Source organism: Schistocerca cancellata, chromosome 11 (assembly GCF_023864275.1).
Source record: "Schistocerca cancellata isolate TAMUIC-IGC-003103 chromosome 11, iqSchCanc2.1, whole genome shotgun sequence".
Lineage (NCBI taxonomy): Eukaryota > Metazoa > Arthropoda > Insecta > Orthoptera > Acrididae > Schistocerca > Schistocerca cancellata.
This window is the reverse complement of record NC_064636.1, coordinates 86,541,634-86,569,420: the sequence shown is the minus strand read 5'-3', so window position 1 is coordinate 86,569,420 and position 27,787 is coordinate 86,541,634. Positions and strand designations below refer to the sequence as shown.

The 27,787-nt window shown below is 42.2% G+C and overlaps 1 protein-coding gene across 1 annotated transcript in view; it reads right to left on the bottom strand.

Annotated features, from left to right (window-relative positions):
• LOC126108240 (uncharacterized) overlaps positions 1-27,538 on the bottom strand; it is a 142,796-nt gene extending 115,258 nt beyond the window's left edge. The window contains exon 1 of the mRNA XM_049913470.1: positions 27,379-27,538. Within this exon, the coding sequence (XP_049769427.1) occupies positions 27,379-27,538 (160 nt within the window). The remainder of the gene's footprint in view (positions 1-27,378) is intronic.
• Between the last annotated feature and the right edge of the window lie 249 nt (positions 27,539-27,787).

The window sequence follows — 27,787 nt, the reverse complement described above, 5'->3', positions numbered from 1 at the left end:
TCAATAGTAGGAATCTCCTGTCCAAAGGGTATAAATCACCTGTGTCAAAGCAGACAGCTGGCCATATTTTATCATTTCTTGATGAAGTGGAAAAATATATTCAGGAGCTGAGACTTGAGGCTAACGGGCCATCTATTTTGTATACTAACAGAAAGACTGGTTTCCTTGGCTTTCTTGTATGTATACAGAGCCTAAGAAAATTATATGTTTCTCTCACAGACAGCTCTCAACCAAAACTAAATTTCTTGCTTACATATAAATTGCTACAGGACCACACAGAGACATTTTTCAGCTCAATCAGAAGATATGGTGGTGATAACAACAATCCCACAGCAGCTCAAATCAAAGCAGCCTGCAAACGATTGCTTATCCATCAGCAGGTCAGAGGGTCAGAATGTGGATCTACTTTGGATACTGCAGATTGTTCCATTCTCAGTGTATCTTCTGGACTGGATGTGATGCAATCTAACCCATTTACATCAGTTATCAATTGTAATTCAGAAAAGTTAGGTCTAGATGTTGCATCAGTCTCTCATGATCACTCATACAGCATTCCTGCTGTCTCATTTGAACAGCTGTCAAATTATGTACGGAATGTTGTTGCATACATAACAGGATAAATTGTGTGTAAAATGACTAGGCAGTGGACAGTGACATTGAACTAATCAAAAGAAATAATTTGGGAGGTTTAGTTATGCCTTCTGCTGATGTTATTAAAATTTGCAGAGCAAGCTTATCGGTTGCAACATGCGAAGGGAATGTTGCAAAAGAAAAATTATTATGCTTGTTCTTGTTTCATGTGCTATGGCAGATGTTGATTGTAGTGTTTTTCAATCCATCAACAAACATATTATGGACTTTGAGCCCACAGCAAATCACAGAAATGCTCTAATTAAATCAATTTTATTTGAGTATTTTAAAATTAGAAATCACCATTTTGGAAAGACTGTGACAGAAACATTCCAGAAAGGTTGTGTGAGGAGTTTATACACAAAAACTGTGTAGTTTTAGGGACATTAAATATTCTATGCCTGATCCCTATTACATTAGAGTTAATAATTGCCTTGGTGATGTTTATTATTATTAATGTTTGAACCTTGATGTCTACACAAAGTACAGACAGAGGTGTCTGGAGTTCTCAGCCCTTTTAAGTGCCCATACTGCATCCACAAAGCCTGTTTCAATATATTTTTGGACTTTACATCTGTTTTCAGGCCAATTGGATTCATTTGTTTTATGTAAACCTAGATATTCTTTTGTTCTTAACAGAATATATATTTATGTACTGTCTTTTTTTATTTTTTGTTCCTTCTAGGTCTGCATGTTGTGTTGTTAATTTGTTTGGGCCCTTATATTTTTTACTAGATTTATTCTCTTGTCAGTGTCTTCTATATCTTTTTATCTGTTAAACATTGTTCTGCTCTCTTAGAATATGGGCTTAAGAAATAAATCTGTTGGGAAATATTGTGTTGTAAGAAAGAAAGTGTGAAATAAAATTTTGTAAGAAATAAAATAATGTTGTGAAATAAAGTACTGAGTTAATTTTTTCTGAATATCTATTTTTTCCCAAGAGATGTTAGTTTTCATTGAATACTTGCAGCAACTGAGAAAAAAGTGTAATAAATTTAAAACGAGAAAAGCACTTGAAAGAATCAACATGTATTTCTTTTCTTGTTATCTATAAAAACTCAAACCCTCAAAAGTTGTTTCACATAAAAGTTTAAACCAGTTTCTTGATTCTTAGTGTACTGTAGTTGATGCAATGGATTGTGTTCACTTCGGTAAAATGTGTCTGCTATAGATACGTAATAGCCACCAGGTAGTAAGTATTCGTCAGATGGATTGTAATACAAAATTCAGTAGGCTCTGAGTGAAGCATGTACAGATACATATATTTCATTCATATGCAACAGCTTTCAAAATTTGCTACGGAACTTAGTGAAAATGTGAGATTGTGCATGGTGTTGGCAGTGCATGTTTGTAAATATCATTGGAGTGTCGAGCACAAAAGTATTTTTTTTACCTCAGTTGTTACTGCAATGGATAGTGTTCACCTATGGCAAAATGCATCCACTACAGACACCAGGTACTAAGGATTTGTCACATGAGCTTGCAACAAAAAATTCAGAATGCTGTTTGAGTGATGCAAGTACAGGTATGTATATTTCATTCATATGCAACAGTTTCCAAAATTTGGTACAAAACTTCATGAAAATGTGGCATTGTGCATGGCATTGGCAGTTTATGAACTCTGCAGAAAACAGAGCTCACTTTTCAGTGTAAGAACAACTTTTCCTATCTTTAAAGGTTACTCCTAAGGTAAACCTAAAATTTCTGTTAAAAGAGTGAGTTTTTAAGCTCTAGGTTGACTAATTGTCTTCTGCTGCATCTGTAGTAAGCTATTCAAATTGTTCCCAAACTGCAATGATAAACATTAATATGTAATTAAATGGGACTTTTATTTAATTTATGCTCACATGATTATTATGCAAAGGCAAGGAAAAATTTCCTCATGATTCCACACAGTGTCAGAACAAAAGCAGATCACTGTACAGGCATTATTTATCTAGAATAAGAGCCCCTATTCTTATTGTACTGAGAGACTGCCAAATGTAAGCAGAACGTTTTTGTTTTGGCAGATGAGCTCTAACCTGTTTGTGCCCTGGAAAATAGCTCTTAATCTGGGTGAGGGTCAGTACAGTTTTACAATATCAGGAGTGGAAAGTGTGCCTTAGATAGTATTCTTAAAAAAAAATTATATACTGTCACAGTTCATTGTAGGAATTGTTTTGCAGTTTGTTTCCCCACAGAATGACTGTCTTAAGACAGAAGTTGACAACAGTGTTTTAACCTTGAAAAGAGTTTTCCTTTAGATTGTTTTCATGAACTGTGAAGAAATACCTGTCTTTTACCACGGTGCACAATATTCACTTTGGTATATACATTATTCATTTTGAGGTACCAAGGATTTATACAAGTGAGATTATAATAAGGTAAGAGCACCTATAGTCGACACATGAGGAGAATTTTTATCTACCTTCTAATGCTATTAAATAAATGTTGGCTCCAAAATTATTTTCTGAAACTTCAAAGTCTCACCTTTCATCTAAAATTTCATTTTTTATTTAAACTGATAGTTTAAACTTTTGTAAAAATTGTGGGAACTGAACCTCCGAAGTGCACCTAAAATTGATACTCTAAAATAGACCTGCTCCTAAAGTCGACAATTTTGGCACCTATTGACGTAATTCCCATTTTCTTTTAAAAGTGACTAGAGCTCAAATCGCGGCGAATCCAATGTTTAAAGTTTTAACACGAGCCCATTCTTACTGTTTAAAAGAATTTTAACGACATTTTACTTTAATTGATAGTTATAGGTAATTTCGTCCCGCTGCGCACCAGAGTGGCGTTCGATGTATTTGTTAGATTTTATAAATGATACTGTGAACAAATCCAGATCAAATGTAGTTGCGGCATAATTTTTCGCAAATAAAAAGTAATTTTTGTTGGAAGCATTTGGCAGCCAATTGAGAAATGTGGGGAAAATGCGATACAAACGAAGGATGGCAGACCGCTGATTTGAAATCCCGCCACGTTTTGCCAACAGTCACGTGATTTATGTTGAAGCCACACTAGCCCTATAGCTTCTGCACAGCAAGGCCAGTTTACTAGTTATCTATGGTCGAAGGTGCAGACGTTGTTGTCGAAGTTCACAGATGGTGCTGCGGACAGGGTACTTCATAGCTTCGCCATGAGATGTCAGCTTCGACGGCGTTTTGGTCACTGCTCGGTGTAACTTGCCTGTGTTGTCGAATTTCCCACGCGGCTGGAACTGAATTCCTTCCTGACAGACATTCTTTGACACGGCTGCCAAGCTTGTCTTCGTGACGTCGCTCAGCAATAACATTAATCACTTAACACTATTTTTGCCTACGTAGCAGTTTATGGGTCCACATCAATTTCCACTATTTTGAAACGGTTTAAAGCCAATTTTGTGCGTAAAGTCACAGCACAGCACTTCTCTGATAGGCTTGAAGTGAAAATGCGATCGGTTACGTCGCGACAATGTCTACCAGTGTCTCTCCTTAATATTCACTTTGCACTGTTTTTCGCACGAATTTCCGCGCTCGTACTCCAGAACACAATTTATTAACACTGTCTCTGTCGTCCGATATTGCCAATTATTTTAATAATTAGTTGTTATTACATTCTATTATCATGTAATTTAGTAATTATGTCGTTATACACTATCCGAAATTCCTTATGCAGATTTTCATTATGAAAACTATATAAAGTACTGTTCATCGAAGATCGTTTTTCACGCAATTTTTCAGTCTTCATTGCATACTTAACCTAATGGGATGCTTTCGTTACCATTTGAACTTTTGACTATTGTCTTAATACCGCCAATGTTCTTTCGCGATGAGCACGATTAAATCATTTACTGATATTCTCTTAATATTATCGTCTGTCCAAAAATTGCACAATGTTCTTTTCGGAACGCCACTATGAACCTCTCCCTAATCGAACCCACTGTAATTGACTAGTGAATTATAGCCTAGCAGTTTAGTGTACTTTGACCGTGCGCAATTGATATAGGCTGATCGGTTAATATCTGCATGCGAGTCGTTTCGTATGAAGTCCAACAAAGCTAACTAGGATATCAGGTGGCAATAATCGATACATACTTTGTTGTTAAGGTTCTCCATATATTTTGTCTGAACAGCACGAATGAGGCAGTTACTCCCTTCGTCTGACAAACTCACAGGTCGCCTATTAATACCGTCACACGTCAGTATTCCTCAGGTAGTTCTGAACGCACAATTCTCACTGCAATCCAAATCGGGGGTGCCCGGCGCGGTTGTCACGTAATCACCGTGCACAAATGAACACTTAAAACACATCAACAAATCACACAATTAATGCCATTTCCGTATTTGCTGGGGGTCAGGCCCATGGCGTTGGGTGACACACTAAGCCATGAAACAATAGTAAATGCAGTTGGCCGTCCCGAAATCGGCGCTGCTCGTTTAGCAGCCAGCAGCTTACTCGAAGTCTCAACACAGACTACTTCTCTGGCGCACTCGACGTTCGACTATCGATAGTACCTACTTGTTTATTTATTTATTTATTTTGATCCACTGAATCATACATTATACAGAAATGCACATCATGATATAGGATAGGTCATTTGATACATATCAGGCATTTATAAGAAGAAGTACATGTCTATGAATCCACAAAATAATTACATATTTATATCACATGTGTATTTAGAAACAAAAGAAAAGTTCAGAGTAGGAGTAGGTATTAAAATCGATGGAGTAGAAATAAAAACTTTGAGGTTCGCCGATGACATTGTAATTCTGTCAGAGACAGCAAAGGACTTGGAAGAGCAGTTGAACTGAATGGACAGTGTCTTTAAAGGAGGGTATAAGATGAACATCAACAAAATCAAAACGAGGATAATGGAATGTAATCGAATTAAGTCGGGTGATGCTGAGGGAATTAGATTAGGAAATAAGACACTTAAAGTAGTAAAGCAGTTTTGCTATTTGAGGAGCAAAATAACTGAGGATGGTCGAAGTAGAGAGGATATAAAATGTAGACTGGCAATGGCAAGGAAAGCGTTTCCGAAGAAGAGAAATTTGTTAACATCGAGTATAGATTTAAGTGTCAGGAAGTCGTTTCTGAAAGTATTTGTATGGGGTGTAGCCATGTATGGAAGTGAAACGTGGACGATAAATAGTTTAGACAAGAAGAGAATAGAAACTTGTGAAATGTGGTACTACAGAAGAATGTTGAAGATTAGATGGGTAGATCACATAACTAATGAGGAGGTATTGAATAGAATTGGGGAGAAGAAGAGTTTGTGGCACAACTTGACCAGAAGAAGAGATCGGTTGGTAGGACATGTTCTGAGGCATCAAGGGATCACCAATTTAGTACTGGAGGGCAGCGTTGAGGGTACAAATCGTAGAGGGAGATTAAGAGATGAATACACTAAGCGGATTCAGAAGGATGTAGGCTAATGTAGACTGCAGTAGGTACTGGGGACTTGAAGAAGCTTGCACAGGATAGAGTAGCAAGGAGAGCTGCATCAAACCAGTCTCAGGACTGAAGACCACAACAACAACAACACCAATAAAACTTACATTCAGTTATGTTACATAAGGTCAATAGTTTGGAATCCATTATCTGACGTTTTTGTTGAGTAGTTCCTTATAGCAGGTTGTTTCCGAGGAATTCCTGTATGCCGTAGAGGCAGTGTTCAATTAGGAGTGACCGTAGTTTTACTTTAAAATCCTTCACTTGTGTAATGTTCTTCACTGCTATTGGGAGATGATTGTAGAGGTTTATTCTCGTATATTTGACACCTTTACTGTATAGTTTTGTTGAAAGGGGAATTACTCGAAGAGAGTCCTTTGACCTTGTATCATGTTGGTGCCAGTCTGAGTTTATATCTAAGTTGCTAATATTTTCTTGGTGAAACATAGTAGGTCCAGTATGTACTGACATGGGAAGGGTAACATGTTCAGATACTGGAGCAGTGGTTTACAAGATTCTTTCCGCAGTTTGAATAATATTATTCTACCCTTTTTTTTTTTTTTTTTTTTTTTTTTTAGCAGCCTCACTGCTTCTGCACTGTGGCCCCAAAAGATAATTCCCTAGCTTAATACAGAGTGGTAAAGAGCATAGTACATTGATGTGAGCGTGCTCGTATTAGCAATATTCCTTATTTGTCTAATCATGAAACATACTTTACTCAATTTGGTGTAGGTTATATCAATATGACTTTTCCATGTGAGTGTGTCAGTAATGGTAACCCCCAAAAATTTTGATTCCTTTACATAGTTGATTTTATCTTCACTCAGTGATATATTTGGTACTGGTGGGTCTTTTGGACTATGTGGAAAGTAATACCCACTGTCATTTTTATACAAGGTGAATCACGGAGACAGACGGTTTTTAACTGCATAGTACTGAGGACGCGGTGGTGGGATGAGGTAGTGGTGGGGATAGTTCTGATCCACACAAGACGCCATTTCATTTACTCATTCACTATGGAACAGTGGGATTTGCAATGTCGAGCGTTTATCTTCGTGAAAAGTGGTGAGTCTATTATTGCTACGCAGCGATTGTTTAGTGCGACATGGATCTGTTCCGAGCCGTAACACAATCCTCAGATGGGTGGAAAACTTCAGATCAACTGGAAACATACTGGATAAGAAGCATCCTGGCCCGAGATGCAGAGTAACAACACTGTAAAATGTTGAAAGGGTAAGGCAAGCGGCAGTCAGAAGCCCAGAACGGTCAGCTAGACGTCATGCTAGTGAGTTACGAATCAACCGTGAATCGGTTAGACGAATTTTGCATAAAGAATTAAAATTCCATCCCTACAAAATGCTCATTGTCCAACAACTTAAGGAAACTGATTTTGCTGTACAAGAAGAGTTCGCTTACAGAATGCAAGTGATTTTGGGATCGAATGAAAATGAAATTTTATTGATGAGCGATGAAGCTCATTTTCATTTAAAAGGGACTGTGAATAAGCAAAACCTATATTACTGGGCTCCAAGCATCCACACCTAATCCACCAGCGTCCTCTGCATTCAGAAAAAGTAACAGTCTGGTGTGCTCTTGGCTCTGTTGGCATTAGTGTACCTTATTTTTTTTTAAGAGAATGGGGCCACAGTTACTGTTAATTCGGTTCGTTACATTCGTATGCTTGAAACATTCTTGAAACCAGAACTAAGAAGACGACGAATCCCTTTAAAACGCGTTTGGTTCCAGCAGGATGGGGCAACATTGCGTACCGCAAACACTTCAGTGACAGTTGTTAGACGCCTGTTTCCTGTCCGGATTATCTCACATTTTGGCAATGTTCATTGACCTCCCAGGTCTCCCGACTTGTCAGTAGGTGACTTTTTTCTGTGGGGGTACCTTAAGAACTGTGTCTATAGCCACAAACCACGAAAGAATGCAATCATTCAAGAAACTGCTGCCATCCCTGCAAGATATTTTAGTCTGTGTGATGGAGGATTCTGAGAAGAGACTTGAGTCCTGCATTCGAAATGATGGAGATCACCTTGACAACTATATTTTTCACTAATAACTTTGTTAACTAAAATGGCAAATAATGAGCTTTGATTTTGTGTAAATAAACATGCATTGATTTTAAAGTTGGCTGAGTATTATTTCACTAATAACTGTCCGTCACCTGTGTGTCACCCTGTATTTAGGAGTAGTCTGTTTGATTTAAGCCATGAGTTTAGTTGTGGTGTGCTCCTGTTTATTACATCATGTTAATTTGAGTAGGATATCATAATTGTGGTATCATCAGCAAAGAGGAAGGTTCTGTTATTGTGTAAATTTAATGGGAGGACATTTATATAAAGTAAGAATAATAAGGGTCCCAACATTGAGCCTTGGGGAACTCCATGTTCTGCGATTTGGGCAGATGACTGTACAGTATTAGCAATTCCTGGTCAATTGGTTACATTCATTTGGACACATTGGTTTCTGTCTTTGAGGTAGCTTTTAAACCAGTCACGGCCAGTGCCCCTTATCCCATGGGAATACATTTTTTGGACCAGTATATTGTGACTAACCATATAAAATGCATTTATCAGGTCAAGAAAAATGCCTAGGGCCGGAAGCTTCTTGTCTACTAGTGTTAAGGTGTAATCTAGGAGTTCCTGTATTGCATCAGTTGTGGTTTTTCCTCCTTGGAAACTGCAACCTGTGTGAAGCAAAGATACACTCCTGGAAATGGAAAAAAGAACACATTGACACCGGTGTGTATATTATTCTCAATACGTAAGGGGCTGTTGACCCCTTACAAATGCCATCGTGTCTAATAAATGCTATCTGACACACCTAATGGCTTTTTGATCATATTGCAAACAACATGCTTTAGATAAACGTCTTTGTAACTACAGTCGTCTACCCACGTAAAGTAGTCAATGAGTCTCTGTTTTATTCTTGGTTCAATTGTGGTTGCAGGTAATGTAAACAGCTTGTTCAGTTCTTCAGATGAGACAGTTGGATCAGCTGCAGCTTGTACTTTGCCTATACCAAGATTACAAAGGTTTTTCCACTGGACAGATAGTCTATTTCTGTTGTCAGGTAATGTATGGTCCTGCCTGAGTTTTGCATTTCTCTCAGCTTGCCTGACTCTGTTCCGTTTCTGCTTGTAAGCGAATGATTTTCAAGCTAGGAGCACACTTTGGATACCCAATATGCAGCGTCTCTGACTTTCATTACCTCTTTTAGGTCTTCAGCTAGCCAAGTTACAAGTTTCCTTCTTATTTTTCCGGTATTTAAGTGAGTGTATTTGTGATATAGCCGAGTAAGTTTGTTAGTAAATTCATGAAGGTTTTCGTTTATGTCAGAGAAGGGAATAGAAGATGTCCTCCAAACAATTTCTTGCGCCTCAGATGCAAAGTTCCGATAAATTACTGAGTTTGAAGCCTCGGTACGTAGTCACTTGTGGTTTCTTTCTGGGTCATTTCACTGAGTACCTCATGAAATTATATCATCGGCAGATATGCCAGGTGGAGATATTTGAGAGATACCGATTACACTACTGGCCATTAAAATTGCTACACCAAGTAGAAATGCAGATGATAAACAGGTTTTCACTGGACAAATATATTATACCAGAACTGACATGTGATTACATTTTCACGCAATTTGGGTGCATAGATCCTGAGAAATCAGTACCCAGAACAACCACCTCTGGCTGTAATAACGGCCTTAATACGCCTGAGTATTGAGTCAAACAGAGTTTGGATGGCGTGTACAGGTACAGCTGCCCATGCAGCTTCAACACGATACCACAGTTCATCAAGAGTAGTGACTGGTACATTGTGACGAGCCAGTTGCTCGGCCACCATTGACCAGACGTTTTCAATTGGTGAGAGATGTGGAGAATGTGCTGTCCAGGGCAGCAGTCGAATATTTTCTATATCCGGTACAGGACCTGCAACTTGCGGTCGTGCATTATCCTCCTGAAATGTACGGTTTCACAGGGATCGAATGAAGGGTAGAGCCACGGGTCGTAACACATCTGAAACGTAACGTCCACTGTTCAAAGTGCCATCAATGCGAACAAGAGGTGACCAAGGTGTGTAACTGATGGCACCTCATACCATCACGCCGGGTGATACGCCAGTATGGCGATGACGAATACACGCTTCCAATGTGCGTTCACCGCGATGTCGCCAGACATGGATGCGATCATATTGATGCTGTAAACAGAACCAGGATTCATCCGAAAAAATGACGTTTTGCCATTCGTGCACCCAGGTTCATCGTCGAGTACACCATCGCAGGCGCTCCTGTCTGTAATGCAGCGTCAAGGGTTACTGCAGCCGTGGTCTCCAAGCTGATAGACCGTGCTGCTGCAAACGTCGTCGAACTGTTCGTGCAGATGGTTGTTGTCTTCCAAACGTCCCGATCTCTTGACTCAGGGATCGAGACGTGGCTGCACGAACCGTTACAGCCGTGCGGATAAGATGGCTGTCATCTCGACTGCTAGTGATACGAGACCATCGGGATCCAGCACGGCGTTATGTATTACTCTCCTGAGCCCACCGATTCCATATTCTGCTAACAGTCATTGGATCTCGACCGACGCGAGCAGCAATGTCTGCGATACGATGAACCGCAATCGCGATAGGCTACAATCCGACCTTTATCAAAGTAGGAAACGTTATGGTACGCATTTCTCCTCCTTAGACGAGGAATCACCACAACGTTTCACCAGGCAGCGCCGGTCAACTGCTGTTTGTGTGTGAGAAATCGATTACATCTTTCCTCATGTCAGCACGTTGTAGGTGTCGCCACCGGCGCCAACCTTTTGTGAATGCTCTGAAAAGCTTATCAGTTCCATATCACAGCATCTTCTTCCTGTCGGTTAAATTTCGCGTCTGTAGTACGTCGTCTTCGTGGTGTAGCAATTTTAATGGCCAGTAGTGTACTTTGTCTGGGGATTTCGTTGTAAATGCACTCCAAGACAAAAAAGAACGAAAAAGCCATGTACTATGAAGCCGCCTTGAAAACTGGTCACTAACTCATATGCATACAGGTGTCATCGGAAAATGGAAAATTGTAAACTTGTCGGCCGATGGCACTGCAGCTCAATTTCCCCATGTAGCTGGCAAGGATAGTAAAGACCCAAGTCGACACCATGACATAAATTCTTTGCGAATTTAATTCTGTGTACTCAGTTGAACAGTAACCATGCATTGTGAAGAGGCATGTGAAAAATATTTGCAGATGTCAGCTTTTGAAAGAGGACACGTGGTTGGACTCAAAGATGCCAGCTGGAGCAATCAGCGAACTGTTCGACGTTTGGACAGAAGCGACGCCACTATGCGATGATTCTGGCAGGAATGGTGGACCATGGTCAAACACAGCTTCAAGAAGAAAGTGGTCTACACAGATGACAGAGCGTGAGAAATGAGCAATCATCAGAGAGGCACTCAGAGCATCAGATTGATCACCTCCATTGATCCGACTTCCAACAGGTGCTTCTGCTACCGCAGGGATAATACATAACAGGTAGCTCACAGAAAGAGAAGGCAACGGCCTTGCCACAATGGATACACCAGTACCCGTCAGATCACCGAAGTTAAGCGCTTTTGGGTGTGGCCGGCATTTGGATGGGTGACCATCCGGGCTGTCCTGCGCTGTTGCCATTTTTCGGGGTGCACTCAGCCTCGTGATGCCAATTGAGGAGCTATTCGACTGAATAGTAGCGGCTCCGGTCAAACCATCATAACCACTGGGAGAGCGGTGTGCTTACCACACACCCCTCCTGTCCGTGTCCTCAGCTGAGGATGACACGGCGGTCGGATGGTCCCGATGGGCCACTTCTGGCCTGAAGACGGAGTGCTTTCTTTTCCTTCACAGAAAGCTGGCCAGAGTGGCCGAGCGGTTAAAGGCACTACAGTCTGGAACCGCACGACCGCTCCGGTCGCAGGTTCGAATCCTGCCTCGGGCATGGATGTGTGTGATGTCCTTAGGTTAGTTAGGTTTAAGTAGTTCTAAGTTCTAGGGGACTTATGACCACAGCAGTTGAGTCCCATAGTGCTCAGAGCCATTTGAACCATTTTTAGCCTTCACAGAAAGGGGTCTTACAGAGCAACTCGCGCCAACTACTGTTGACATCTGTACACCAACAAGTCCGTTTGCAGTGGTCTCAGGCTTTATTTGGCCTTGAAGCTGATTGACGGGAGTAGAACTGTCTTCAATGATGAGTTCCTCCTCGAACTGAACCTAGTTATCAGTGAAGACGTGTCTGGAGAGTCACCAGATAGCGGTGGGAAGCCAACCCCATTGTCACCCACCATACAAGCTGACAACGAGGAGTGGTGCTCTGGGCTGCCATGTCATTTTGTAGTAGGATCTCTTTTTCAGCACAGCGGTATGTAGACGATATTCTAAACCCCGTTTTGTAACCTTTCTTGGCAAGCCATCCTACACTTCCATTTCAGCAAGATAACGCCCATCCACACACAGAAACTTTCTACTGCCTGTCTTCATGCTTGCTAGCAAGATCGCCAGATTTCTCCCCAATTGAGGACGTTTGTAACATTATGGGGATGGCCATGTAATCAGCTTGGGAATTTGACGAGCTAACATGCCAATTGGAGAGAATTTGGCACGATATATCTTATGAGGCCTTGCAGCAACTCTATCAGTCAATGACAAGCCCAGCTGCTTGCGTAAGGGCCAGAGGAGGGCCAATGCGTTATTGACTTGCTCAGTTTGTGAAGCTCTTTCTCTTGAATAAATCACACAATTTTTTCGTAAATTGTAATTATTTGTTTGTTTGTGTATGTGCATGACATCTACTGAATTCCTTCATCGTGTGTCCTTTTTTTGTCTTAGATCTGTGAGGGAGTGCCTACTGTTTGTATAATTAGGTGCAGACCGAAGCAGCAACATGTTTTAAGAAGAAAACATGCACTTAAATTTGACACTGGTACAGAAAATTTATGCTAGTGTCACCAGCTGTAATTAAGTGCCTGTAAGTCGATTCGAGTCTTGAGAGGAGGAGATTAGTGTTTAACGTCCCATTGACAACGAAGTCATTAGAGATGGAGCACAAGCTTGGACATGGGAAGGGTGGGGAAGTAAATCAGCCATGGCCTTTGAAAGGAACCACCTCATCGTTTCCTGAAATGATTTAGTGAAATAACAGAAAACCTAAATCAGGGTGGTCAGAGACGGGTTTGAACCGTTGTCCTCCCAAATGCGAGTCCAGTGTGCTAACCACTGCGCCACGTCGCTCGGTGAGTCTTGAGAGAGGGTTTCATAACAGGTAACCCGCCTACTTCAGGAGGCTTGCAGAGGACACGTAGCAGTCACTTTCTGAAAAGGGATTTGATCTCTATGGACATACATTATGCTTGTATATCTTTATTATTATTGTATGTGTTTAACAAAGTTGGTAATAAATCAGTGGGTACATATGCCCTTACTCCACTCCCACCGCTGTCACATCTGTCTTACCTTTGCATCCATCTATACTCACTGAAGTTGTGGGAATGCTTGTTTTCAGCCAGGTTTGCAACGAAAGTGTTACCGGGTGTCTACATCTTGAAATATGTGATGAAATTCGCCGAGATGAGCTGGCATCGACTGGACATTTGCGTGTGCAATCTGGGGCTAGGTATGTTCAGGTGCAAAGGTCACTAGGGTGTCGTTGCTGGAGGTTACTGACTCGTTGTCAGCGCTGGCGAGGGGAAAGACTGTAGCAAAGAAGTATGCTAAGGTAGCGTGAGGGTTCCTGGACGTGAAAGCGGCATGTACCTCCAGGCAGCTTTAGTGGCCAAGGCGAGAGAGCTTTGGAGTGTTAATTAAATAGCCGACTGGTGACAGGAAGAGAAACTCGCTAAACAGAGCTAGAATAATCTGTGCACAACAGTAATCAAAACAATATAAATGAAATAGAAACAGAGTGTTACTGATGAGTAACAACAGTAACATGATAATAAATTGCTAAAATAAAAATAGAAGTAGGACTGAGTTGGTGCAGCAATTAGCGAAATAAATAATAAACAATAAAGATAGGAATTAAATCACACAGTGGAAAATCCAGGATGGAATGTAATAATACCAGAGAAGGAAAGTTGCTACTCACCGTATAGCAGAGATGCTGAGTCGCAATAGGCGCAACAGAAATATTCACACAATTATAGCTTTCGGCCATTAAGGCCTTTGTCAGCAATAGACACACAAACTCACACAACTTGCACACACATCTGCAGTTTCAGAGAGCTCAAACTACACTGCGAGCAGCAGCACCAGTGCCTGGTGGGAGTGGCGACTGGGTGGGGTTAAGGAGGAGGCTGGGGCGGAGAGGGGGAGAGATAGTATGGTGGGAGTGGCGGGCAGTGAAGTGTTGCAGTTTTGACGGAGGTGCAGAGGGGGAGATAGTAAGTAGTGGAAAGGAGAGAAATAAAAAGAAAATAAAAGACTGGGTGTGGCGGTGAAATGACGGCTGTGTAGTGCTGGAATGGGAACAGGGAGGGGGCTGGATGGGTGAGGACAGTGACTGACGAAGGTTGAGGCCAGGAGGGTTATGGGAACGCAGGATGTATTGCAGGGAAAGTTCCCACCTGCGCAATTCAGAAAAGCTGGTGTTGGTGGGAAGGATCCGTATGGCAGAGGCTGTGAAGCAGTCACTGAGATGAGGGGTATCGCGTTTGGCAGCATGCTCAGCAACAGGGTGGTCGACTTGCTTTTTGGCCACAGTTTGTACGTGGCCGTTCATGCGGACAGACAGCTTGTTTGTTGTCGTGCCTACATAGGATGCAGCACAGTGGTTGCAGCTTAGGTTGTAAATCACATGACTGGTTTCACAGGTAGCCCTGCCTTTGATGGGATAGGTAATGTTAGTGACCGGATTGGAGTAGGTGGTGGTAGGAGGATGTATGGGACAGATAGGAATTTGCAATAAAGTAAAACAAAATACTCAAGACATTGGTCAAGTTATGCTTAACGGCAACCACAATAACAATATAGACACACAACTAGCGGCACCAAGAGTTGACATGTTCTCAGCTCCTAAACCACAGGCATCTGAGTTCATTTGCACTGCTAACAGATCTTTTCCCACTTTCGGTCTAGACCATTATCCTACCTTCATTTGTTCATACAATTTGTAGCCCACGTCTCGAAACAGCCTTGTTCAAAATGCTTAAACTTTCAGAGGTGAGATCCTCTCATATTGTGAGACCTGACTTCATCTTCGCTATGAAGATTTCGAATCTCTTCCTGTACGACACGAACTTCAGTCTTATTGGTCTAAGTCTTGTACATCTTGGCGACTTACGGTCCACTCTACGATATCTGTCAACGTCATTCAGCCCAGCTCCTCTGGGATTCTCTGGAACCGTGAACAGTTTGAGGTTATTACATCTGTGATGTCGTTTGAGCTTGTCAGACTTCTAGACCAGTTTCTGTTCGAGTGCCCAGTCCTCAGTTTCTTTTAATGATTTATCCAGGGGCCCTATTCTGTATCGTTCATACCGATCAGTACAGTAGGCTAGTCTCGGTAGTGACGTCATTTTCGGTTCTTTATCGAAATATCCTATTCAGCAAGCTTCTGAGACTTGTTACCGAACGGTCCTCCCACCGATTTTACGACAATTGCACCGAGAGGTTTTGGATTTCGGTGTGGCCCTGTCGATCAGCGAGCAGTGGTTTATGTACACCTATTATTTGTTATTTTAAACATATTTAGCGGTTTTAGCTTTGGATTTAGTGATTGTGTTACTAAAGAATCACCAGATGACACAACCAGTTGGAAAGTGAGTTCATAATAGACTATTTTCCTTTATTAGAAATATCGTTAGGTTAAGTTGTTACTGTGAATGATTACATAAAAAAAGTATTCTCTCAAAATACGTGTTATTTTTATGCAAATAAGAGTTTAAAGATCATTAAATATCAAGACAACGGCTTTGCTCACATATATTACATTAGTGCCTATGTCTACTTTTTCCCACAAATAGGTTAGTTAGTAATTATAGAAAAGTGTTTACAACTTTCAAGTAACAATGGAAAGCAATTACGTGAAGCCTGATATTGGAAACCTTCTAAAATATCACGCATTTATGACCCACGCAGCACCGTTTGGCAACGAAGTCAGCCTACGTTCCTCTATACAATAACACAAGGATTGCGCTGTGCATGTCTGTTGTTTGGCGTGGCCAAGTGGTTGCCGGCACGGTAGCTCAGCGTGTTCGATCAGATGGTTAGCTTCCTTCTGTAATAAAAAAAAAACGAGTTAATGGATCAACAACGAACTGAATCGGGGGTCTTGCGAGGACCGCCCCGAGCAGATACAACGAACGAAAACGAACAAAATGAGAATACAAAAAAAAGTGGTTAGCGCGCGGGAATGCGATACGAAAGGGCAAGGGTTCGCGCATGGGTGGAAGCAATTTTTTTTTTTTTTTTCATTTCATATATGCAACACGTTCTCAGACATTGTTATTCGTGTAAGTTAAGATTTTTCTGCAATATTCGTTATTACGTACATGTAAGAGCGCACTTCCTCAGTAATGATTTCGTGATTTCTGTGTGTTTAAAAAACGAAATATGAAATTGTTGGAGATGAAATTGCTGTGGGTGAAACAACCGACAGTTACCTTTATATTTTTTCTTGTCAGAAATAATTCACCATTTTTTCCGAATATGTAGCGATTTCTGAGTATGCGGTTAGACAGGAATCAAAGAACACAAATTACTGGGAATGTAAGTAGCAGCAGTCATTTTCATAATCTTGCTTCTCACAAGTATTTATCTGCGATCGAATCCTCAACCAGACAGAGATGAAAGATCTCTGCCGTAATATTTTTAGACTGTAGCACCATATACGAAACATTTTCATTCATGAGATGCGTGTTATAAAGAGGAGCTCTTGAAAATGTTTTTTTTTTTTTACTTAGTTTTTAAGACTCAAATGGGTTACGTATCATATATGGAAGTGGGCTACTTAATCATTTGGATCTCTAGGAGCCAGTTATAATCACATTCTGTTTATCTTCTTATTCTTTGAAACTCTCAGAATCAATTTTTCGGCTGTTTTTATAGATGTATTAGTACTATGTGGTACTATACACTATTCCTAACTAATTTTCAGAAACGTAAAATCCAAAACACGATGTCAGTGTGAATGAGAATAATGCTGCATTTATGACAATCTGCAGAATACAGTCAAATACGCTATCGTTATTATGCTTGCACGGAAACATGTGGTCAGAGGAACTGTAAAAATTCTTATGCATTTCAGCTGAGAATCATGGAAATGGATATACTGCGCCTGATACTGTTAAGGAGGAGGCAAGACCGATGAAGGCACGCACATCAGCTCGACGGAATGCGGCGTCATGCGTTATGGCAACGTAAGCGCAATTTTCGGTACTTGGAAGAATAGCGCCGCGCCTGTGTCACCTGCTAGCCGCTTTGTGATCGTGGTGCTGTGAGCGCTGCAGTGCGCATGCGCGGATCTGCGGCCGCTTGCTTCTGATTGGCTTGCGCGACGCGAACCGACAACAGCGCTTCGGTTCTCTAGACCCGAACGGTATCGCTACTGAATAATGCAGGGACTCTAATTCGAGTACTAGGCCGTTCGGTGCTCTTGAGTACCGAAACGATCGGCACAATGACGGAAAGATACAGAATAGGCACCCAGAACACGGATCTTGCTCACGGTAGTATTGTAAATCTGTTCTAGAACAGTAAGAGTTTGTGCAGTAATAGGACTTATTGCTATTTCCTCCAGTGGTTCACTACATTGTCATGTTTTAAGCAGAACCACAGCTTATTGTTGTGTCTAGTTCGTAGTTTCTTGCATATCTCTCGCACTCACGCCGCGCCAGTCAAATGTCACGTGATCGTTCGAACTAGCTCGATACTGGATCGAACGCTGCACCGTATCCGGAAATCTCGAGCCCGTTAGAACGTGAGTATCTTTTCGCAAGCGCTAGATAGAAAAGTTAGATATCAGGGATTATAGACTAGCGTCATTTTCGTGTAGAGTTAAAATGGAAAAAGGAGGATTTTCAACATATATAAAAATTGGGCACAAAGTCAAAAATATTCAGACGAGCAGTTTTATGTAGATCAGAACCTAGAAGCATGTGCTTGTGAGTTGTTACCGCAGAACAGTTCTCTTGCAATTGTAACAGTCTACAGATTCCATCCACGGAACTTTCAGCTTTTAATGAGAGATCTGGATGATTTACTGGGTAACCTACCAGCTAAGAAGAAACGCTCAGTACAAGTTCTTTATGCAGCTTCAAATGTAAATGTCCTGATAACAAAAATGAACTGCAATCACTATTTGGGTGTTTAATCTGATTTCAGTAGTGAATTTTCCATCTTGCATGCATCAAGATAACAGGATACTGACTGACAACATTTTTACAGATAGTTGGCAGATGTAATCAAATAGCCAGCTATAGTGGCCGAGCAGTTCTAGGCGCTACAGTCTGGAACCGCACGACCGCTATGGTCACAGGTTCGAATCCTGCCTTGGGCATGGATGTGTGTGATGTCCTTAGGCTAGTTAGGTTTAAGTAGCTCTACGTCTAGGGGACTGATGACCTCAGATGTTAAGTCCCTTAGTGCTCAGAGCCATTTGATTTTTTTTGCAATCAAGTAATATGTACACAGTTCTTAATGAGCTAATGTACATGATGTACAATGAGGCTATCTGATCATTATGTACAATTGATGGATATAAAAAATATAGCACCCTACAGCTCTGAAACATGTTCATACAAAGCGGTGAGACTTATTAATCTGAACACCGTACGGCGTTTCAGGAATAACATGAAAGAGGTGGTGGCGGATAAGGTACACTACTGGCCATTAAAATTGCTTCACCATGAAGATGACGTGCTACAGACACGAAATTTACCCGGCAGGAAGAAGATGCAGTGATATGCAGATGATTAGGTTTTCAGAGCATTCACACAAGGTTGGCGCCGGTGGCGACACCTACAACGTGCTGACATGAGGAAAGTTACCAACCGATTTCTCATACACAAACAGCAGTTGACCGGCGTTGCCTGGTGAAAAGTTGTTGTGATGCCTCGTGTAAGGAGGAGAAATGCCTACCATCACGTTTCCGAGTTTGATAAAGGTCGGATTGTAGCCTATCGCGATTGCGGTTTATCGTTTCGCGATATTGCTGCTCGCGTTGGTCGAGATCCAATGACTGTTGGCAGAATATGGAATCGGTGGGTTCAGGAGGGTAATACGGAACGCCGTGCTGGATCCCAACGGCCTCGTATCACTAGCAGTCGAGATGACACGCATCTTATCTGCACGGCTGTAACGGATCGTGCAGCCACGTCTCGATCCCTGAGTCAACAGATGTGGACGTTTGCAAGACAACAACCATCTGCACGAACAGTTCGACGACGTTTGCAGCAGCACGGACTATCAGCTCGGAGACCGTGGCTGCGGTTACCCTTAACGCTGCATCACAGACAGGAGCGCCTGCGATGGTGCACTCGACGACGCACCTGGGTGCACGAATGGCAAAACGTCATATTTTCGGATGAATCCAGGTTCTGTTCACAGCATCCGTGTTTGGCGACATCGCGGTGAACGCACATTGGAAGCGTGTATTCGTCATCGACTTACTGGCGATCACCCGGCGTGATGGTACGGGGTGCCATTGGTTACACGTCTCGGTCACCTCTTTTTCTCGTTGACGGCACTTTGAACAGCGGACGTTACATTTCAGATGTGTTACGACCCGGGGCTCTACCCTTCATTCGATCCCTGCGAAACCCTACATTTCAGCAGGATAATGCACGACCGCATGTTGCAGGTCCTGTACGGGCCTTTCTGGATACAGAAAATGTTCGAATGCTGCCCTGGCCAGCACATTCTCGAGATGTCTCACCAATTAAAAACATCTGGTCAATGGTGGACAGCAACTATCTCGTCACAATACGCCAGTCACTAATCTTGAGGAACTGTGGTATCGTGTTGAAGCTGCATGGGCAGCTGTACCTGTACACTCCATCCGAGCTCTGTTTGGCTCAATGCCCAGGCGTATCAAGGCCGTTATTATGGCCAGAGGTGGTTGTTCTGGGTACTGATTTCTCAGGATCTATGCACCCAAATTGAGTGAAAATGTAATCACATGTCAGTTGTTGTATAATACATTTGTCCAATGAATACCAGTTTATCATCTGCATTTCTTCTTGGTGTAGCAGTTTTAATGGCCAGTAGTGTATATATGCAATACTTCAGGAGGGAAAATATTAAAAGTACGGAGTTACTATCAGCCCACCATGTGCATAAAAATTTTTAACATTTTATAAAGGGAAGTTATTAAGATGCACGTCCTGACACAAATCAATAATGCAGGTAGTAAGACTAAAAGTGTGTGGGAGGTCGTGAAATGGGAGAATGTGCAACCCGTCAGTGTACAAGATACTGTCACAACAAAACTAAATGACAACGATGTGACTGATAATTCACAAGATGCAAGTATTCTTAACAATCGCTTTCTAAATCTAGCAGCAAAAATAGGATGAAATGGCTCAGCTGTAGAAGCAAGGGAACAAATCAAAAGTTTTATTCCTTAAAACTTGAAAAACTAGTAGTAGCACCAGCATCCTTCACTGAAATTATCAGAACTCTAAAAATTCTGGAAGAGAAAAGCTCATGTGGTGTTCATCGAAATTTTAAAAAAATTCTGTAAACTTCTACTGTGTAAGTTAAGTAATGTTCTTAGCGATACATGTAATGCCTCACTGGCAGAGACAATTTATCAGACGGAAAAATACGCAACTGTTAAACCTCTTCATAAGAAAGGTGATAACAAAGACTTAAATAATTATTGCTCAGTTTCTTCATAGTCGTCTATTTGCAAAATATTCAAGAAATGATCATGTTTGATTTGTGGGGCGCTCAACTTCGTGGTCATCAGCGCCCATACAAAGTCCCAATTTTTACACAGTCCATTTTTTATTCACAATCCAATCCAGTCACGGTCACGAATGATGATGATGATGAAATGATGAGGACAGTACAAACTTCCAGTCCCTGGGCAGAGAAAATTCCCAACCTGGCCGGGAATCGAACCCGGGACCGCGCGATCCCGATGCAGCAATGCTAATCACTAGACCACGAGCTACAGACATATTAAAGAAAGGAGATTACTGATGAGTAGCCTCTCATTTAAGCAGAAACAATTTACGTTTCACATCACACTTTTGATCCCAAAAGGGTTGCTTGACTCAGAATGCTATTTATACATTGAGTCACCAAATATTATAAGCCTTAAATAATAAAGTATCATGTTAGTATTTTCCAAAGTGTTTGAGTACGTATATCATTGTAAAACGAGAGTTTTAAGCAATTAATGGATTTTGACTCCACTGGTCTCAATCATGGTTAAAAAACTGAAGCAAGAAGTTGTGATGAATAATTCAAACAGTGTTGGAAGAAGAGAAAAGTTTAGTAACTGAGGAGAAATCATGAAGGTAGTCCCACAATTTTCAATTTTTGGTCCACTCGTATCCCCCGAATATCTGTGAGTGACCTTCTACTTCACATTCCTGAAGCAGAATTGATACTTTTTGCAGTGTCACAATGAATACGATTCGAGAGGAAGCAGCAGAAGAATCTGTTAATGATTTTTTCGGGAAATTGTTGGGAGGTTCTGCGAAAATGGACTTCCCCTAAATGTTTAGTAAACACATTGTATTCAGTTCAGAAAGTAGAGTCGCACTAACAACTGTTATAGCACATGAATAGGAATCAGTAAAGAAGGTGGAATGCCCAAATTTTTGGGTGTAGGTATTAATGAAAACTTGTACTGGAGGAAGCGTATTACTGAGCTGTTCAAAGAGATAAATTCAGCTATTTTTGCTCTTCGTATTATTTTTTGCTAGGTCTGGAAGCAGAATAATCAGCCTCTAGACATATTTTGTACATCTGCATCCAGTAACGTGTTATGGAATAATTGTCTGGGGTAACTCAACACTAACTGGACAGAAGTGAGCTATAAGAATAATATGTGATGTTCATCCGTAGTCGTGATGTAGGCTTTTCATCGAGTTAGGCATTATAGTTGCACCTTCACAGTATATTCGCTTTTGATATCCGTCATAATTAATCTGTACAATAGTAACGTCATACAACACGAGTGGAGAATATAGCGTTTATTTTCCATTATTAGACCAATCAGTGGCTTGGAAAGGAGATCAACGTGGAACACGAAAAAGTTTTGATCATTTCACCACTAAGATAAAATATATGTTAAAAAATGATGAAATTCCTCCAGCTGTAGAAACAGTAGTAACAGTAGTTACTACCTGCCTTCCACATGGAACACGCCTATCTCACCACGGACTACTAGTGTTAGACACATACTGTTGCTGTCAACAAGTATGGGCCTGAAGATGATGTTGCAACAACATCGAAACTAGTTGCCAATAAAACCAACACCTTAATACAGCTGGAGGAATTTCGTCATTTTTTAAACATATATTATACTAGCTGAAGTCGCAAGTCGTCCGTTTCAATTATGGATATACGAAGACTAAGATAAACTGTCCGACAGGTGGCAAAGCAAGTATTACACATAATCTCAAATAATTTCTCCTGGACAGCTCCTCTATTCGACGAACGAATTTGTTTATTTAAAGAGTATTAGCCCGAACAGAGACCGTTTTTAAATGTACAGTCGATGCATGAGTAGAACTAACAAGGGAACCTCCCCATCGCACCCCCCTCAGATTTACTTATAAGTTGGCACAGTGGATAGGCCTTGAAAAACTGAACACAGATCAATCGAGAAAACAGGCAGAAGTTGTGTGGAACTATGAGAAAAATAAGCAAAATATACAAACTGAGTAGTCCATGTGCAACATAGGCAACATCAAGGATAATGTAAGCTCAAGACCCACGTGGTCCTGTGGTTAGCGTGAGCAGCTGCGGTACGAGAGGTCCTTCGTTCAAGTCTTCCCTCGAGTAAAAATTTTAATCTTTTATTTTCAGACAATTATCAAAGTTCAAGCACTCACATATAATCAACTTCGCTCTCCAAAATTCCAGGACATGTTCAGATTTGCTTGGACATATGCAGGATTTGACGGTCTACACACGGAAAAATTTGAAAACGTTAAAAACATATGTTTTGACAGAGCACAGAGAAAACTGTGCGACTGTGAAACTGTTGCATTCATTTGTTGCAGTTTATGAGACAAACTCTTATGTTTTCATCACTTTTTTGGGAGTGATTATCACATCCACAAGAAAACCTAAACCGGGGAAGGTAGAATAATCTTTTTACCCATTCGCCAAGTGTACAAGTTAGGTGGGTCGACAACATATTCCTGTCGTGTGACGCACATGCCGTCACCAGTGTCGTATAGAATATATCAGACGTGTTTTCCTGTGGAGGAATCGGTTGACCTGTGACCTTGCGATCAAATGTTTTCGGTTCCCATCGGAGAGGCACGTCCTTTCGTCTACTAATCGCACGGTTTTGCTGTGCGATCGCAAAACAGCAGACACTAAACTTATTACAGTGAACAGAGACGTCAATGAACGAACGGACAGATCATAACTTTGCGAAAATAAAAACGTAAATTTTTCACTCGAGGGAAGAGTTGAACCTAGGACCTGCCGTCACGGAACTGCTCACGCTAACCACGGGACCACAGCACTCCTGCGCCCAAACAATCCTTATGTTGCATATGTTGCACATGGACTACTCAGTTTGTATATTTTGCTTATTTTTTTCATAGTTCCACACAACTTCTTCCTGTTTTCTCGATTGATCTGTGTTCAGTTTTTCAAGGCCTATCCACTGTGCCAACTTATAAGTAAATCTGAGAGGGGTGCGATGGGGAGGTTCCCTTGTAAGAAATAATGTTCTCACTTGTGCTCAAACTAATAGTGTATACGTATCCTGTAGACTGACAGATTTAGTATTACTTCGATAAAATAATAGTTCAAATGATCTACGGATCGGGTAAATAACTAAAAAGCTTACTCTCACATAACTGGGAATTGTTTTGCACTCAATGAAGAGATGTACAGGAATAATTTACACCTTTTCCAAATCGTACTTTGTGCTATATTCTGACTTGCAAACGGCTGCAAAATGTTTATTGACTTAAACCGTTGAAAAATTAAGTGCAGTTTGCTGTATTGTCGCATGTGAACCTGTAACAGTGCAGTACAGACTCGCCACTTGCGACAGTTCCACCAGCGACACGGGGGGCGGCGTTGAGGACGCAGATATCGACTTCGCCTCGGCCAATTCCCGGCCGGGTAAAATCCGTCAATGACCGGACGACAACGGACAGAAGCCTGCTCGAAAGATAGAATAGCACTTCTCACCCGCTCGGTTATAGATTATCGTCCAGGGCTGACTTAGACACTAAACGTAGTTTAGTAACTCCTAGAAGGGAACAGACAGTTGTATATTGCATTTGATATGTACTCTCTTTGAAATTGTGGAGGTGGTAGGGGTAAAATACAGGCAGCGAAAGGCTATCTACAATTTGTACAGAAACCAGATGGCAGTTACAAGAGTCGAGGGACATGAAAGAGAAGCAGTGGTTGGGAAGGGAGTGAGACAGGGTTGTAGCCTATCCCCAATGTTATTCAACCTGTATATTGAGCAAGCAGTAAGGGAAACAAAAGAAAAATTCGGAGTAGGTATTATAATCCATGGAGAAGAAATAAAAACTTTGAGGTTCGCCGATGACATTGTAATTCTGTCAGAGACAGCAAAGGACTTGGAAGAGCAGTTGAACGGAATGGGCAGTGTCTTGAAAGGAGGATATAAGATGAACATCAACAAAAGCAAAACGACGATAATGGAGTGTAGTCGAGTTGAATTGGATGATGCTGAGGGAATTAGATTAGGAAATGAGACACTTAAAGTAGTAAAGGAGTTTTGCTATTTGGGCAGCACAATAACTAACGATGGTCGAAGTAGAGAGAGAGTAAAATGAAGACTGGTTATGGCAAGGAAAGTGTTTCTGAAGAAGAAATAATTTGTTACCATCGAGTATAGATTTATGTGTCAGAAAGTCGTTTCTGAAAGTATTTGTATGGAGTGTAGCCATGTATGGAAGTGAAACGTGGACGATAAATAGTTTGGATAAGAAGAGAATATAAGCTTTCCAAATGTGGTGCTACAGAAGAATGCTGAAGATTAGATGGGTAGATCACATAACTAATGAGGAGGTATTGAATAGAATTGGGGAGAAGAGGAGTTTGTGGCACAGCTTGACTAGAAGAAGGGATCGGTTGGTAGGACATGTTCTGAGGCATCAAGGGATCACCAATTTAGTACTGGAGGGCAGCGTGGAGGGTAAAAATCGTAGAGGGAGACCAAGAGATGAATACACTAAGCAGATTCAGAAGGATGTAGGTTGCAGTAGGTACTGGGAGATGATGCGCGTGGGGAGCTGCATCAGACCAGTCACTGGACTGAAGACGACAATAAAAACAACAACATGTACTGTGAAGTTTACCTACAATTATTTGCACTTGACGGTCTTTTTGGTGTTGTATTACATGCAATGTTGCAGACTTAATCATTCAATAAGCCACAAAGATAAGTTAACCATTCACCTCATTTGCATGACTTTGTTACTAATTTGTTGTAGTCTTGTAGAACCGTGGTTGGCCTATCCTGTTACCTGACCCTGAGGCATAGCTGTGTAATAGCGGCAGCGAAAAATTGCGTTAGCGGTGTACAGCAGCTGAAGCCGTTTCACAGACTCGGCCTACAGCAACAACAGTGGCAATTCCTCTTCCACAGCTGTAGCGACGAGGCCTTTACAAATTTGGCGACGAGGTTTTACAAAGCAGTTTCTGGGTAAAAGACATAGAACATTACTGTCGGGATGAGAACATTTTACACTACTGGCCATTAAAATTGCTACACCACGAAGATGGCGTGCTACAGACGCGAAATTTAAACGACAGGAAGAAGATGCTGTGATGTGCAAATGATTAGCTTTTCAGAGCATTCACACAAGGTTGGCGCCTGTGGCGACACCTACAACGTGCTGACATGACGAAAGTTTCCAACCGATTTCTCATACACAAACAGCAGTTGACCGGTGTTGCCTGGTGAAACGTTGTTGTGATGCCTCGTGTAAGGAGGAGAAATGCATACCATCACGTTTATCGTGTCGCGACATTGCTGCTCGCGCTCGTCGAGATCCAATGACTGTTAGCAGAATATGGAATCGGTGGGTTCAGAAGGGTAATACGGAACGCCGTGCTGGATCCCAACGGCCTCGTATCACTAGCAGTCGAGATGACAGGCATCTTATCCGCACGGCTGTAACGGATCGTGCAGCCACGTCTCGATCCCTGAGTCAACAGATGGGGACGTTTGCAAGACAACAACCATCTGCACGAACAGTTCGACGACGTCTGCAGCAACACGAACTATCAGCTCGGAGACCGTGGCTGCGGTTACCCTTGACGCTGCATCACAGACAGGAGCGCCTGCGATGGTGTACTCGACGACGAACCCGGGTGCACGAATGGCAAAACGTCATTTTTTCGGATGAATCCAGGTTCTGTTTACAGCATCCCGATGGTCGCATCCGTGTTTGGCGACATCGCGGTGAACGCACATTGGAAGTGTGTATTCATCGCCATACTGGCGTGTTATGCGGCGTGATGGTATGGGGTGCCATCGCTTACACGTCTCGGTCACGTGTTGTTCGCATTGACGGCACTTTGAACAGTGGACGTTACATTTCAGATGTGTTACGACCGTGGCTCTACCCTTCATTCGATCCCTGTGAAAGCCTACATTTCAGCAGGATAATGCACGACCGCATGTTGCAGGTCCTGTACGGGCCTTTCTGGATACAGAAAATGTTCGACTGCTGCCCTGGCCAGCACATTCTCCAGATCTCTCACCAATTGAAAACGTGTGGTCAGTGGTGGCCGAGCAACTGGCTCGTCACAATACGCCAGTCACTACTCTCGATGAACTGTGGTATCGTGTTGAAGCTGCACGGGCAGCTGTACCTGTACACGCCATCCGAGCTCTGTTTGACTCAATGCCCAGGCGTATCGAGGCCGTTATTACGGCCAGAGGTGGTTGTTCTGGGTACTGTTTTCTCAGGATCTATACACGCAAATTGCGTGAAAATGTAATCACATGCCATTTCTGGTATAATATATTTGTCCAATGAATACCCGTTCATCATCTGCATTCCTTCTTGGTGTAGCAATTTTAATGGCCAGTAGTGTATGTTGTTCTACAAGCCACGTCGTCATTCAGAGCGCACGGGGGATGACGCGGCGTTAATCCGTGATGTACGGGGAAGTACTTACGCGGGTAGCGGCAGTAGCTCCACCACAGCCGCTTCTCGCCGTAGCTGCCCCCGGGCGGCCCTGCGACGCGGTTGATGTGGTCGCAGACGCAGTCGAGCACCGAGGTGCCGTTTGCGGCCAGCAGCGCCAGCAGGGACGCGGCGGCGCCTACTGCGTGCATCCCGGCTGTTCTCGCTGAGGGCCGAAGGCGAGCAGTGCGCGACGCACGGCAGAGGCTTCCCGCCGGACGAGCGGACAGCGGGAAGTGAGTGCCACAGCCGCGGTCCTTTCCGCTGTGGCGGGGGGACCAGCTGCCAGCACGCAAGCGCCACCGACCGTCGTTCTTTCGTTTTATAGTCTGTCTGTAAACTCAAGAGCGGGCAGCGCTTTTGGTGGGGGAAGTGGCCTTTCCCGGAAGAACGCTGCCACC